The sequence below is a fragment of the Biomphalaria glabrata genome, chromosome 11, assembly GCF_947242115.1.
Source record: "Biomphalaria glabrata chromosome 11, xgBioGlab47.1, whole genome shotgun sequence".
NCBI lineage: Eukaryota > Metazoa > Mollusca > Gastropoda > Planorbidae > Biomphalaria > Biomphalaria glabrata.
Window position 1 is genome coordinate 996,476 of NC_074721.1, and position 16,900 is coordinate 1,013,375.

At 36.6% G+C, this 16,900-nt stretch overlaps 1 protein-coding gene across 1 annotated transcript in view; it reads right to left on the reverse strand.

Annotated features, from left to right (window-relative positions):
• LOC129929004 (paired box protein Pax-6-like) overlaps window positions 1-16,900 on the reverse strand; it is a 56,004-nt gene that overhangs the window by 9,429 nt on the left and 29,675 nt on the right. The window contains exon 2 of the mRNA XM_056045697.1: window positions 1,872-3,364. Within this exon, the coding sequence (XP_055901672.1) occupies window positions 1,872-3,267 (1,396 nt within the window). The 5' untranslated portion in view covers window positions 3,268-3,364. The remainder of the gene's footprint in view (window positions 1-1,871; window positions 3,365-16,900) is intronic.

A 16,900-nucleotide genomic window follows, 5' to 3' on the forward strand; every position in this document is an offset into this window, starting at 1 on the left:
ATGATAAGATGCAAAATGAACTCTTCAATTTTAAGTGTTGCCTCTTGAACTTGGGCCTTCAAATATCAAAGAGTATTCATCATACTACAAGATTATTCAAGCTGGTCCATGTCAAAATCATAACTTAAACTGTTACATGAAAATGTTGATACACAAAACCTTATAGGCACTAAACATAAAACTCTCGCATACCAGTGCTGAATTCGGATTAAAAAGGTGAAATTAAGCCAGGACAATAACTTGATTACAAGGAAATAACGTTATACAGACATTACTTGAAATAGTTTCTATGTTATACTCTCGAAGCCTAAGTTATTACCAATATATAAAGATATTCCATTATTGGAAAACAAAACATGATAGCAGTATCTTTCATAATAACTACAATGAAGTAAAATCTTGTTAAGTCTTTTTATGTTTTTGTAGAAATCTACATTCTCGTTCTAGTCAAGGAATCACCATAAATATAATCATAGCACTTTTATTATTAGGATCAATCAGTGGCGTAGCTAGGGTGGGGGGAGGAGGCGGCGAATTTGAAAATCCCCCAGGTCACCACATCAGGTGGGTGTTTTTTACATTAAATATTACGCAAAGTTGAGGGCCCCCAAATGATAGAAAATTCTTAGCTGGAATCAATATAGAAATAAAAGAATTACATTTACAAACAATAAAACTGAAGAATTAGTGAGAAAAAATTACTTCAATGTAAAATTCCAGAACTAGATTGCAAAGGCTTAAATCAGCAAAAATAATCAGATGCATGAAAGTGTAGCGAACGTAATCAAATGTAGCCAACTTGAGCTCATGCATTACATTGTTGCAAATACATGAAAATGTATGACAATGTAACAAATGTAAGCAAAGATATGAAAATATAAATCTTTAGTGTTTTGATGTTTAAGAAGCAGTGAACCAGTGGCGTCGCTGGGGTATATAATGTCCCATGCGGCCCGCACCACCCGCACCTGGCTAGCTACGCTTCTGCACTGAACACAATGTGACGTTAAAATGAGCTGCAAATTGAAAGACACTTTGATCAAAACACTTCTCTAATATTTTCTATTGACATTTACTACAATTATCTGCAGTGGCGTAACTAGGAATTTAACATCATTTGGGGGCCCGGGGGGACTTAACCTCTTTGGGGGCCCCTGCATTTTGCATAATATTTAATATTTAATGTAAAAAAAAACACTCATTTGGGGGCCAACTCAAGTGGGGGCCTGGGCTGATTTTCAACTTCTCCCCATCCCTCCACCCACCCTTGCTACGCCTCTGATTATCTGCCATTTGTGCCGTGCAGGAGTAAGATCAAGACCGACTCAATCGCGTAGGTCACGGTGACATCTTATATTATAAATTGCAGACGCTACTTCAAAAGAGAAAATAATTACGTCCTACGCTGTCCCACGTGTTAATCTAGTCGCGTATGTTAATCAAACTCTGCTAAGTTATTGGTTTTCCTGGCTGCTTAAGGCAACCCGTTTCAGTAAACTTGCTAAGAAGGAACACTTGTAAGAATTAGTCCTATCAAATGGAATAAGACATTTGCCTTTATCTCTGTGTCTTTGTTTTATAACCAGGGCAAATAGCCAGACATTCTAAAATTCGTGTTTCATTATATTAAAACAATGAGTTTTGAATAAATACTTTCCGACTACGTAAAATACTTAATATTTCTCTCTTTTTTTTTTAAATGAAAATTTTGTTTGGCAAATTTTATATTTCCATACAAGTAATTAAAAAACTCAGGTAGTTTAAAAAAAAACAAAAAAAAACACCCACTTTTAATCTTGGTTTTTGATAATATTAAATTAAAACTTTTTTTTTTACTTAGTCTTAGGACTACGCCGTTTCCAATTCCTTACCATAAAGACTTTTCATCCATGGATATAGGGGCGTTGTAGTTTCTTCTTCTCTCAGACTTTCCAGTCTATCTTCGGAACCACTAGAAACAGAAGACTCGGTCTCACTACTTCCGGTATATCTTCCATTACTTCCGCCACGCTCGAGTCCCTCCCCAGCTATCAGGTCCCTGCGTGTCGTGTCATGTCCTTTGTTGGCCACTCTGCTGCTCAATGCCCGGGGTGAAAAAGGGACATTATCCTGGCTGGTTTCCTCCAAGCTTTCATCTTGACTAAAGTCTAATTTAAGTCTTCCGCCTTCGCCGTGGCGTCGGCGCCCGTGGGCAACGCTTGATGGTTTCTCCCCTTGGACGCTACGGTTGCCATAGTGATTCTTAAAATGAGTTGCTTTGTGAGTCCTATGGCTACCGGAAGCGAGCTCAGTTATATCGATGGTGGATCTTTGTTTACAACCTACCTTATTATTGGCTTGGCTCTTTCCTTTGTGATCAAAGCCACCGGTCCTACTATTATTGTGGACAATATTGTCAATATAGTTCTGGTTGTTTCTTTTTGCCCCAGCACTGACATCTGTAGAAACTCCCTCCCCGCCCATAGTTTCGTTGCTTTGTATTCGCTCATTCTTTAATCCTTCTTTAGCCCTCTTTGAATTAGCTGCTGGGGTGAAACGGGGCGAGCTGGGACCCGCGCGGCGGTTGGCTCTGTCCTCTGACGACAATTTATGGGGGGCTGTGTCAAGAAGGCAAGCAGTAAATTTTGGACCAGTGTCAAAAAGGGGAATGGAAGCCGCGGACCCCGGCCTCTTCTCATTAAAGCCAGAAGCTGAATCCAGCTCGTCGCGCGAGACCAGAGTAGGGGCGAGTGGGGTAGGGATACCACCATACACGACGTCCCTGGCGGTTGTTTGCCCTTTGCGTGACGCGTGACTCACTGGAGAGTAGACGGTGGGGCTTGCCAAAGGTGCTTGACCATACTGAGCTGGTGGGTGGTGCGGAAAGTGGCGGTGGGCTGTCGGCTGACCGCTGTGTCGAGGAGTGTAGGTTTGACCGCTGGAATCACCGGATCGCTGGTGCAGCGTCGAGGCGGGCGAAGAGATGGTCACTGTGTCCACGCGATCAAAAGCTGGAAATCGCGGCAAGAAAGTTGGGTCGTTGTTGTCAACAGATGCACTGCGAGGACAGTAAAATGATGAATAGACATCATAATGTAGGTTGCTGTTGTAGCCGCAGTTAGGGTATTGTTGCTGGTGTGGAGGATCGTACTGATTGTTGTCAAAAGTTGAAAAGGAATGATGCGACAAGGTAGAGAACTCACAGCTTTGGTCTCCTTTGGCGCTATGTAATAATGTATCAGGGCCAAATGTGCCGGTAATGCAAAACGGGCGTAACGAGGTTTCCATTGCAACAAGAATCTTTTCCTTTAGGCCATATTTGTCTCTTTATGATTGCCTCTTTTCACCTCTTCTAAAACACGAATCCCGTTGCTTCCTCTCATTACTGAAATAGAGAACAGAATATTTAATTATTATAACGAATAATTTAGTTCCAAACTTCTCAAGCACTCTGACTGCTAAAATCACAAAAACAAAAAGAGGAAAGTGGGGGGGGGGGGGGAGGTTAGTCCATCCATTTCAAATATAGAATAGTATATTTCATACTTGTATGACTCTCGACTAGAAAATTTCAAACAAACATGACTCTAGACTAATACATTTCATACATTCATGACTCTTGACTAGTGCATTTCATACAAACATGACACTTGACTAGTGTATTTCATACAAACATGACTCTCGACTAGAAAATTTCATATATACATGACTCTTGAATAGTGCGTTTCATACAAACATGACTATTGACTAGTGCATTTCATACATATATGACTCTTGACTAGTGCATTTCATACAAACATGACTATTGACTAGTGCATTTCATACAAACATGACTCTTGACTAGTACATTTCATACAAACATGACTATTGACTAGTGCATTTCATACAAACATGACTCTTGACTAGTACATTTCATACAAACATGACTCTTGACTAGTGCATTTCATACAAACATGACTATTGACTAGTGCATTTCATACAAACATGACTCTTGACTAGTACATTTCATACAAACATGACTCTCGACTAGTACATTTCATACAAACATGACTCTTGACTAGTACATTTCATACAAACATGACTCTTGGCTAGTACATTTCATTCATACAAGACTCTTGACTTTCAGAAATGATTGACAGGTGATGACTGAGTTCTCATTGAAGGTTTACTTTTTAAAAAAAATATACTAGAAACAGTTTCGAAATGACTAGATGTCCCATAACAATACAGTGGTAGAGAGAAATTAAATGGTTGAAAATCATGGCTGTCGTCTCATTAAGCTCTTTCTTACATTTAATGGGGTACTCTAGTTAAAACATTACTTGGTTTGAATGTGTTTATCCGGTTCTTATTATGTTGCTAGGACATTCTCTGTAAGTTTTTTTATTTAAAAACCTAAAAATAGTTCCCCAGATAATATCATTTAGAAGCAACGGGCTTGTAGTGTAACTTAAGGTATCATTTATATTTTTTGTTTGTTAAGTGTTTGCCAATGTAAATATTTGTCTGAATTTTATATATTGTTATAACCCTATTGGTGGCGCAAAAGGGTTAATGTGTGTGCGGCCTTGACACACACGACTCAGGCCAATCACACGGGTCAAGGGCTGTCGATAGACAAAGGACAGTACTGGTATGAAGTTATGAACTTTGCACGCAAATATGACGACTGTTATGGTCATCTGATCATAGGCCTGCGCAGACCAGAGACAGTGTGTAAGAAAGCGGCAGTTCAAGACCGGAGACCGGGACTGTTAGTCGGCCATGAAGTCGGTCCTGGTTGAGTCCTCAGGTGTCGATGTACGAGTCCAGAAAGAGAGACAGTAGAGTTTTGTACATTGATGTACAGAGTGACATTTTAGTTGTTGATGTGTTGCCGATTGTCTAGTATTGGCTGTTATCTACTTATTCACTCATTATTAAAGCACCAGATTAACCAGAGCTCTTGTTGTCAAGTTCTTGATGCGTTAGATTTGCTGTGTTGTGTTTAGCAGTGTTTAAAAGAAGGCCTGATTAGGAGAGATCGTAACAATATCTTCAATTACTTATGATATTTTTGCACGTATTTTTGGGGGCGAATTGCATATGCAAGTTTGACAGGCAAACATTTTACAAAGTACATGTGAGAAACATAAGTTCTAACAGGTCAGCAACTAAAAGGCTTTAATTCAGAATGGGCCACAGTGGAGTCTCTGTCGCTAAATGATGCTGTCGCCTCAAAGTTTCAATGCCAACTGATCGATATATACTGTTAAGACATCAGGATTTATTTCCGTTGTTGTATTGTCTGTCCCTAATTTGGTCCATTGTCATTGTAAAGACATGACAGGTAGTGATGACAGGAATAGGTTTTAGGTTCAATAAAAAAAAAGACACCCAACTTTTCTTCTTTTTTTTTTTAAAGGAAAAAAAAAAGAAAAAAAAAAGGGAGATGTAGAGAAGTTAGCAATAATAGGAAATTCCTCTAGTGACGTCACGGTACTAAAAAACATTACTCGGGTTAGCTTAGAGACCGAAATGACCGACAGTTGATTTGAAGACTTTCAATAGTAAAAACGTGATGAGTTATATCGTCGTGAACTTCTGGACTACTGCCCACTCCAATATATTAAAGTATCAAGTCCAGCGGTCTTGTTTGTTAGAGCTGTAGTGTGTGTGTGTATGTGGGTGGGTGTGGGCAGGGCCGGTCTTAGGCCACTGCAACCTATGCGGTCGCAGTGGGCCCCGCGCTTTTATAGGCCCCCGCACTAATTCTAGATGTAATTATTAAATAACAAAATATATACGAAAAATTCCTGGAAATCTCCGGGATTTATTAAAATCTCCTGAAAACTCATACAAATCTCCTAAAAAATAGACAAACTTGTCATTTGTGGGTGTCTTTCATTGCATAAAACGCCAATCCTACGCGACAAAAGAAAAAAAAAGGCATTGTCAGCTTTCATGTAATAAAATGTAATAATCGGGCGAATCGGAAGTTACAATACTTTATTTACTTTTATAGTCACTGGAATATAAATATGCCATAGGTTTGCAAGGTTCGTAAAGTAACGTTAATTTGATCGCAATTTTGTACTTAGTAAAGAATGAATAAAATTCAGTCGAATTTGTTTCTAATACAAAATCTTATTTTTCACTTATTATCCTTATTCCCACCCTGACTAAGCCCCGCGCAATCAGTTTCGCATAGGGCCCCGCAATTGTTAGGACCGGCCCTGGGTGTGGGTTTTTAATGTGTGGTTGTGGGTTTTTAATGTGTATGTGTGGGTGGGTGTGGGTGTGTGTAAGTTAGTTGTTTAATTAAACTATAATCTACTGGAGCTCGAAAAAAAAACCAACATAATCATGTTATTAAGGAAACTTATCAACACAACCAGTAGGCCTACCAGCGAAAAGCAATGCATAAACTATCTACCAAACCTCGCTATTTATGACGTCACTAAATGTCGCGTTCATGGTCTGTCAACTATGGTGCGTCGCTAAGCAGCTAAGTTTTACAAAGCTTATTTAAAAAATACCTGGCAGTTGAAAAAAAAAAAAAAAAAAGACAGAAAGGTCATGGTGTTAAAGGAATTTAGACAATCGACTCTCTCGACTGACCAAGTATCTTTGCACCCTGCTTGTTCCCCTTTCAGACCATGCGTTCTATAGGGCAGATGATGTAAAGGCCATCTGTTTCTGTGGCCCACAACGAGGGTGTCAAGTGATCAGCACAACGACCAACCGCCTTTACTTTCCCCCCCAATTATATCAGGTACGAGGCACCCATAAGAGCTGGGTGTTACTCTAGTCAAATGTGAATATTCGTTTGTCATGAATCTCACTGCTCTATTTTGTGTATGTTTCAGTCTCTTAATGTTTTCTAGAGTTGAGGGGGTCCCGAACAGAGGATGCATATTCTATTATCGGCCTAACTAAGGTTAAATAACATTTTAGTTTTATGTTTTTATTTGATATATAGAAATGTCTTTTAATAAACACTACTTCAGTTCATTTTGGTTTGATTGACACCAGACATAGAATTAAACACAACAAAACAACAGTTAAATCCAAGTTTAATATCAAGATAAATGCGAGCGTACTTTTCATGTGTATGTACATACTAAGCATCAACATAGTACTACGTGGGACTCGAGTCTGTAAATGTTTCGCTAATATGTGCTCACCTATTAGAACGGTCTCTATCCTTGTCACGTAACACAACTATATAACTGTTCTGTGTAAGGAGTGCTTACATGCATATAAACTGTTCTGTGTAAGGAGTGCTTACATGCATATAAACTGTTCTGTGTAAGGAGTGCTTACATGTATAGAACTATGTACATGTAAATAGTGCTTACATGTATAGAACTGTTTTGTGTAAGGAGTGCTTACATGCATATAAACTGTTCTGTGTAAATAGTGCTTACATGTATAGAACTAGGTACATGTAAATAGTGCTTACATGTATATAACTGTTCTGTGTAAGGAGTGCTTTAAACATGTATAGAACTCTGTACATGTAAATAGAGCTTACATGCATATAACTGTTCTGTACATGATAGAGCTATGTAGGATTACATGTAAAGAGTGCTTACATGTATATATCTTTTCTGCGTAAGGAGTGCTTACATGCATAGAACATTGTACATGAAAGGAGTGCTTACATGTATTTAACAGTTCTGTATAAGGAGTGGTTACATGCAGAGAACTATATATATATATATATATATATATATATATATATATATATATATATATATATATATATATATATATATATATATATATATATATATAGTGCTTACATGTATATAATTTTTCTGTGTAAGGAGTGCTTACATACATAGAAATATGTACATGTAAAAAGTGCTTACATTTATATAGCTGTTCTGTGTAAAGAGTGCTTACATGTATACTGTTATGTGTAAAGAGTGCTTACATGTATACTGTTATGTGTAAACAGTGCTTACTATGTACATGTAAGGAGTGCTTACGTGTGTGTCTACATTACATGAGCTAACACTCAGGTCAAATGAGGGGGAGGAAGAGGGGGGTCCTCCAGGAAAGTTCACAGCACTGTTTCAAGGGGGAGTCACTCTGGTCTTTTGAAGCCTCCGCTGGAAAACGTTTGTCTGTCCCCCTCCACCCAATTACTGCGAGTCCAGGCAATAAAACCCAGACGCGGTGGTCATGAATGTCAGAGCAGCCGTTGATTTAGGTGCCGCGCCACGTCCCCGCCCCCCCACGGGCTCTGGTAATGGGCCATCAAAACAAAGCGCTTGTTCAGTAGACTTCAATAGCATTTCAGTTTTAAAATCTTTCACTTTCCTCTTTACCCCCTTTACCCCCCCTTTTCTGATAATTTAAACTTTTCAAGAGACATAATAAAAACACATTCCCACGCACACATGCAGCACACACACACACGCAAAGCAATACGTCTGCGTCTTTTTATTAACCCCCCCCCTTCTCTTTCTTTCTCCTTTCTCTCTTCCCATTAACCTTTTAGATTATTTACTACACTGAGGGGCGGGGGGGGGGGAGCTGATACATTACCAGGTCCCTTCATAAACGCAGCCGCATTTTTATGTGCTAGTGTGTGTGTGTGAAATTGTTGTGTATATGTGTGTGTGCGTGCGTTATTTTTAGCCCCAGCATCCAATGTCCTGATCATAAGTTTATTCTACCTCCTAAGTAGCAACACGACTTGCCAGATAATTGTTCAGATTTGTGATTCGAAGCTGGAAGAGAAACCCAATTCTCTCATCTGGTCTCATTTCTTCAACTCTGTAAACACAGTCATGCAATATGGCTGTCCTTTTTTTTAGCAAAAATCACAATCAAGGGAGATAACTAGATCTACTTTTGTTCATCCTAAAAAAGTGCTGGCGTTGTTATCATCTTGGAGTATACCATGAATTATTTTTATAAAGATATTTATAGCACTGACGTAACGTCATAGTGTTGTTCTTTCAGGGATAGTGTAGTCATGCAGAAGTTATATTTGTGTGATTGACAGCGATTCCATTCAGGATAATAAGGGCTGGATTCCTAACAGAAGGTAAATCATTGTTCTTGTTTAGAGAGTATCACACAACATTCACGCAAGTGGAATAGTATATAGGGCGAAGTGATAATTTTCTTTGCGGATGTAATGTAAACAAAGCTTATTACAAAACAACAACTAATATCTGAAAAATTTTAGAGTTTTATTATTTTAAATTTGAATTTATGTTAGCTAGCCTTAACTCGTCTAGATTGGGCTCTTTGACATATAAGCTGCAGTTCTGCCACCTTTGTAGGTGTTTAGTCTATCGGAATTATAGTGCTTGCAAAATAACATTACTTTTAGTATTGTTTCTAGATCTTACAAGTTTGAAGCCCTTCATCTTATGATATATGGGTATTGGCTTAAGTTTAAGTCGCAATTTTCTGATTAACGCGTGCTATTAAAAATAGCTTAAACATTGTTACTAGATTTAGCAGATTTTGATTTCTCTTTCTTGTGTCTATCAATCCATGGCAACAATCACGTGCAAATCACGTGATAATGTGGTACAAACCATGTGACTTGTACAGCCCAAGGGATCGAAAAGGGATCGATCCCCTGCGAGCGCATTTAAGAAGAGTTCCACCACAACTTAGTTTTTATGAATACGTTCCGTGTCAATGTGTCAACAGGCTGTTCTAAAATACCATTTAAATATAGCGCGAGACAATGTCCATTGTAATATCAATGACTTCCTATGTCTAGAACTGAACACAAAATAAATGATTTTTTTTATGAAGGTACAACTAAAGAGTCGCTGAAACTCATCACAACATTGGCTATTTAAAGTCTGTTAAAGAAGTCTTCAAGAAATTATTAGATCTAGAAGAATTAACAGAAAACAAAAAAAAAAGTGATTTTTTTTTTCATGACATTTACAATGTGAGATTTTCATATATAGCGGAAAAACCTAGCTAGCTAGTTGTTTGGTTTTTTTTTTATGGTGTACCGGTGTGTAGGATACAGAAAGTGTTGATAAGCTAGGTTTTTTTTTTAAATAATAATATGATAATTATTTTCCCCACCACTTTTTAGCACTGCAGAATCAAATTTTCTAAGCGCTTTCGTTTGTAGTTGGCAACAGTGTAGTTCAATTTGGAGTCCTTGACATTGTTTCGTTGATCGGGAAACTCTTGAATAATTAGCAAGGAAAAAAAAAAAAAACCACAACAGTTTGTTAAATTAATGACTGCGTTCTTAAAAACTGAAGTCAACATGAAAGATTTTGATGAGCAGCTATCTGTAGGAAGGATGTCAACAAGTCTGTACATTAGAATACAAGCTTCATTTTTTTTACGCTAAATATTCTAAAAATTAAAATGAAAAGTATATTTTTTCTTCAAAATTCATTTAAATTTAACACATAGGCTTGATTTAGAGACATTGTATTTTTTTTTTTAAAACATATTTTAATAGTGGTTTGAAATATTATTGGCAAGGGGGAAGGAGGATGCAGAAATTCACACACTACTGCTCTGTAACTTACATTGGTTACATTTAAATATTTATTTTTTTAATTATGTAGCGCTATGAAAGGATTCTAAACTGCCATCTCCTCCTGTAGGGGGTTCGGGTGGGGTAGTGATCATATTCATTTATGAAGGAACTTTCGTTATATATATATATATATATATATATATATATATATATATATTATATATATATTATTTATTTATTTATATATAAATATAAACGAAATATACTTCATAAATTATATATAACTTATAAATATTTATTTATTAGAAATTATATATTAGAAATTATGTATATATATTTAAATTATAGATATATACCATAACAAAAGTGCATTTTTTTAATAAATGGGTGCTGGTACTCAGTGATGGATTGCCTAATATATATATATATATATTTTATATTAATTACCATATTGTTTCGACATGCTGGTTATACCTAATTTTGAAATCGGAATAGGACAACCTCTTCAACTTTATTCAGTAAAATATTCAATTTTAATGTCTATATTAACTCCGAAATTAACGTAGTCTTAAATATTAATTTAATTCAGGAACAATTTTTTTGTTCAGCCCTGTCGGTTGTTATTTGAAAGACATTGTACGCCTGTACGTCTATGTGAGTGACGGGGTTCTGCTTTACAAAGTTATCGCTTGTATCGGTCCTGTTAGTTGACCACCTTTGTCAGCGAGTGCACAGTTAAACAATAAAAAAAAATATTTTTTTTTCTAAAAACAAATCATTTATTAAGCGTTCTTGCTTCAATTAGTTTGGATCAGTTAAAATTATATTAAATTTGTAATAGATCTAGACTAACAATAAAAAAAAAGCATTTATAAAAATTAAAAATGAGGAATGACCTGAATTCGAACTCATTGTTCAAGCCTTCCCAGACTTCTCAAGCCAACACGGTAACCACTCTGCTAGTGGAGAGCTTAATATACAAGGAGATTGTAAAATTATCTATTATTTCATACTCTCGACCTATTTTTCAGGTTTTGTTCACTGGTCAGTCAAGTACCCATTTTTTCCCTTGTTCGAGATACCAAACAAAATAATTACTTTTAATTAACTAAATGGTTATTTTTTTTTATTGATTCTTGCGTTGTCAGGTAAAAGAAATAATAGTGCAAAATTTCAGCTTGATCCGAGATTGGCTGTGGGAGAAATAACGTGTACACACTTTTTACCAGACAGACAGTGTGATATGACTTGAAGTCAGAAAGTATCAATCAGAAATGAGGATAGTAACATATTATTACAGAGCAGTCCTAAGTGAAACTGGCAATGGTGTTGTAGAAGTGAAGAAGTTCATAAACCTTTTGGACTTTCGACAGTGCCATTCATGAAACAACTAGGTCATCTCTTTTTACTTTTAAGTAGTGCATTAGCAATGGTTTAACTCTTTCTCTCCGTAATTTTTTACCACATTCTGGTGGAATCAACGTTGGTATCGTTAGTTAGGAGAGAAAGAGTTAATACGTTTTGGTCGTTTTTTAAAAAAAAACAAAACAACAACAAAAACAACAACAACAACAAACGAAGATTAGTGTGTCCTAGCCTACGCCTCCTAGAGAACAGCGAAAAAAAAAAGGGGGGGGGGGGACCGCGGGCGTGGTTCGAACTCTGGTTCATCGTGAAGACAGCCCAGACTGCATACCTCAAGACCAGCCACCGTGTTAATACAACTTTGCATGATTCAATGTGAAGTCAATTTAAGTCCTTTGCATTGTATGATGCTATGTGGATATTTCTTGTTTTGAAACACGACAATCGAGGCGTTTCCACAGTTTCTAGGCGTTGCTTTGAATACAGAACGAGCCGAGGGTCGACGTCACAGAAACTATCATAGAAACATCTAGATCGAATTGTTGACATTTTTATTTGAACTGGAAATTTAAACAATCTGGAGTTCACTTTCATCTCCCAGGCAGTCCAAGAACGGACTCGCCCCCCCGTCTCTCCCTGCCCGTCTAATCCCGCCTCTTCACATCCTTGCCCTCTATCTGGAGAACTCGGGGAAAGATAACCAGTTGTTGGCCGTTTCTCTGAGTTGTAGGGGGGCGAACACAGGGCGTGGGAGGAAGAGTTGCCCTTTCATGTGTCTGTGTTGGGGTGGTGGGGAGTAGTAGGGATGTAAGGGGAAGAGGAAGGGGGAGAAAAGAGAGCTGTAGTTGATAACGACTTTTTTTTTCATTCACACACACACACACACATGTAAAGAGATAGGTGTATATAAAAATGTATATGAACTCAAGAGTGATACAAGAAACTTCGATAATGGTCAAATTATTTTCACCTTTACTTGTTGTTAATTTTATTTTTAAACTCGAAATTAATTCAACCATATTTAGACACGTATTGGTAGTATTCTGCTATTTCTAGTAACAATTTCAACCAAAATTATAATATTAGGCTCAACATTCAATGTCTGACATGTCGATACAATTTATTTTAACAATCCGTCAGAAGGTGGTATAATATGTTACTGCGGTTACAGTGTGTTACAAGGTAAGATAATGGCTAACTTGGCGTTACATGGTGTGTAAAAAGGTATGCCAATGACATTTCTAGTCACACTTGCAGATACAGTTATCAGGATAAGTGCATCAGAATCACAATCTTCAAGGCGTAGCTACCTCTCTGAAATCAATCTCTCGTTTCTTAAAAATGTTCCTTCTAAAGAGAAGATGCTTACATCATGGGCATATCCATATGTTAGTCAAATCGTATGTGGGAAGCGTGGTCGAGAGGCCAAGTGCGCTTGAACTTGGCTTGGCTTGGCTACCTAGAAGGGGGCTCGAGGTTCGACACCCGACTCGGGCAGAGTTGTGTTTATTGAGCGCCCAAAGGCAGCACGGAAAACCAACTCCTAGATACCCCCTCCCCCCACCGGTCCACAAATAAGATTGGACCAAAGCCCTCTGAGCATGCTATAAGCATGAAAGTAGCGCTATATAAAAGCTATAATAATAATTGTAACTAGAGACTTAAGCTGTGGTACGTCATTGGCTTTCCTGGCTGATTCAGGCAACCTTTTTCGAGCTCTAACGGCAATAGGGAAGAAAGAGCACTTGTAAGAATTTTTCTTAGTAAATAAAATAAGTATTATTGTTCTCATTTTGTTAAGATATTTGTATCTAATGTCAACATAATGACGAAGTAACGAAGCCTGTATTAAGTACTTTGAACCACCGTTGGCCATAAGTTCTCTACCCCCCCCCCTCCCACACACCCACACATGTAACAGATTGATTTGAATAGGACAACAATTTATAGCTGACACATTCAACAATTGAAACATTTGTCAAAGCCAAAAACAATCAATTAGTTCTATTTGTACACTAGTTTCTACACATTCAACAATTGAAACATTTGTCAAAGTCAAAAAACAATCAATTAGTTGTATTAGTACACTAGCAAATAGTGTTGGTAGATGTGACGATCACACTTGCCGGGGATTATATTATCAAACTTGACAATTCAATGAAATGAAGAAAGAAACATCTCTCTGTATTTTCTTAAAACTTCTTTAATAATACTTCAACTTTCACATCAAATTAACTTCTTAATTCAATAACAACTTGACACTTCATAAATAAAACTTAAAGATACATAAAACTTCACTTAGTATAACTTCAACTACCAAAACATTACTTAATGGACCCGCTAATATCACAAAACTTATTACTAATCGAGGACTGAGCGAGGACCATCGCTCTACAAGAACTACTACTATGCGAGGACCCCGTCTAACTGACTTTCCCCTTATTTATACTTTCTTTGATCGTACGTTCCAGAATCATGGAAACTTCTCAGATAATTATTTTAGTAACTTTGACCTTCTAGAAGCTGACGTGTGCTATTTTTTCCTTAACCCCTTTCTTTGATTGGATACCTAAAATTAACTTGTTTACGCTGGACACTTGCACTGGTTTGAACTTGCTTCTAGAAACTGGTCGAAATAGGTCACAGACTCGACTCGTGACAGTAGACAACTAGACCGCTGTAAGCGTTATATATCTTAATTAATAAAACCTGAAATAACTTAAATAACTTCCTTGTGAACAATACAATACTTTTATTATAATATATACAAAATAAAGTTAATATGAGATAAAATGTAATAGACTTTAGTAATAATATTTTAAAACAGAATCTCACTACAATAATAGAATCTTTCAGTCTCACGTTCTGGAGTCGTCTGTCCAAATAACGACAGTGCCACCTATATTGCGTCATTCACAACCAATCGCTAACATTTTCACCGTCACCACACAAACACATCCCATAACACAGTCCTTCAAAATGATCCCAAAACATTGTTTACAAATGAAATTAGCAATTAAAAAAATTACCCACCTCCGGAAAAATGTTTTACTTTGATTTAAACTAGAAAATAGGTCAATGTCAACTTAATTTACATAGTATACATATATGTGTTTATGTGTGAACGTGGGTGTAAATAGTAAAAAAAAAAAACACCTTTCAGACCTTGTAATCTATAATGGGGAAATGATATATACATGATCTATTTCTATAGTCGACGGTTAAGTTGGGTTTCATGTGGCCAGCACAACGACCAACCACCTTTACTTCTCCTAGCTATGTCAAGTATCCCGTTAGAGTAGGGTGAATACAGGGGCGTGGTCAACATCTCGAATAATGGGATCCCAGTCTTCACACGGACTCAGACTCGAGAGTTTTGTTTTGGAAGCTCATATAAATGGTATGCACTCACTGGTCACTTTAGAAAAATGATTGTCTGTATATTTGTACCATCTATTCATAGCTTGTGTGCTTGTATTTAAGGAATTAATTTGATAATTGTGCGTTCATTTCTTGGTGAGCTAAGTATGCATGTGTGTTAACTTAACATACATTTATATATGTATGATTGATTCTTTTTCCCGAGTTTGTTTGAAGATCAGGGAGAATGTTTTTCAAACCATTTGGCACCCAGTAAAATCATCCAAGGGCGCTAGGGAACGTTAGCTAGCCGTCGTATTGATTAAAGAACCCCTGGTGTTGTATAGGTCATCAAAATATCGATAGTACTAGGGAGGCTAACAGGATGAAAGAGAGAGAGAGAGTGGGCTAAATGGTAACTTTTCCAACCTGTAAACTATACTCACAGACCACCAGCGCGGGTGAGCTTTACTATACTCTATAAAGAAAATTTTCCTAGCAAGTTCAATGTCTTTAGATCAGTGCTTTATTATTTTTTTTTTTTGTTATTACCATTTATCTGTGAGCGTACCAGTTGGCAAGGACCAGGCTCTAACAAGTTTTATATTAATTTTAAATATGGTAGAATTTAGTCAGTAATTAACTTGTTTCTTTAGGTAAATTTTTTTTCTATTTAGTCATTCGATCAAAATACAGAAACAAGTTATAACATGTGCACGCCTGTTTTAAAAAAAATTTTTACACTCAATTTCTTATAGCACTAAAGGTTAGAATGTAAGCTTTTAACAATTTGCATATTATTTTACTGGGCCAAACAAGAAAAGGTGAAAGTAAGTTTAGACCATTTGAACCTAAGTAACGCAGCCAACATTAAGAACAAAACACTGAAATAAAAAGTAGCAGTGTGGAAGGGAAGTGTAAAAAAAAACACACATTTATCTCAAATTAGAGACTAGACGTAATCAATGATTTACGATTCCAGTACTTCGCTCTACTTTCAGAGATGTGCTTCAGAAGTACTATATAGTCAGCAATGAAACCTTCTGAAACTCCCATCACAAAAGTCTATGAAGGATGAAATCATTAACATTATTTGCGCTGTACAACAATCTGTACCCAATCTTATCTTCTTATCTTTTCTTATATAATACAGACGTTACTTCAAAAAAGATGATTACGTCCAACGCGTCATGCATTTAGTCATGCATGCTAAGAAGTGATTGAAGTGTAATAAAACCATCAGTATCAACATAGTAACATTTCAAAATGAAACTATCTCAAAGCCGATATATAATCGTCTGCGATTATTTGTTTAAAATATGTAGTTTGAGCTTTGATCTGGAACATTCTATGGAATGGGGAAAAATATTGGCAATATCTTTGTCACAAAGTATGCTACAACCAAAAAACTACGTGGAAAGAAATTAACAAAACTTTGACTTAGTGTTTCTTACATTTTCTTTAGACATTTTGACAATCAATTCGTATTTTAAAAAATTGTATTTATTAATTAATTGCTAGATCTATTATTTTTACTTTTTTTTTTCCTTAATTCATATTTTCCAGATTTTTAAATTACATTTCTCTTCATTTTAAAATGATTCACAAAATTCACTTTCCGTCGAGTCGACATCATTTTGAGTTTTTGTTGAATTTGCAACACATGACACATTACACACGACACATTACACACGACACATTACACACGACACATTACACATGACATAG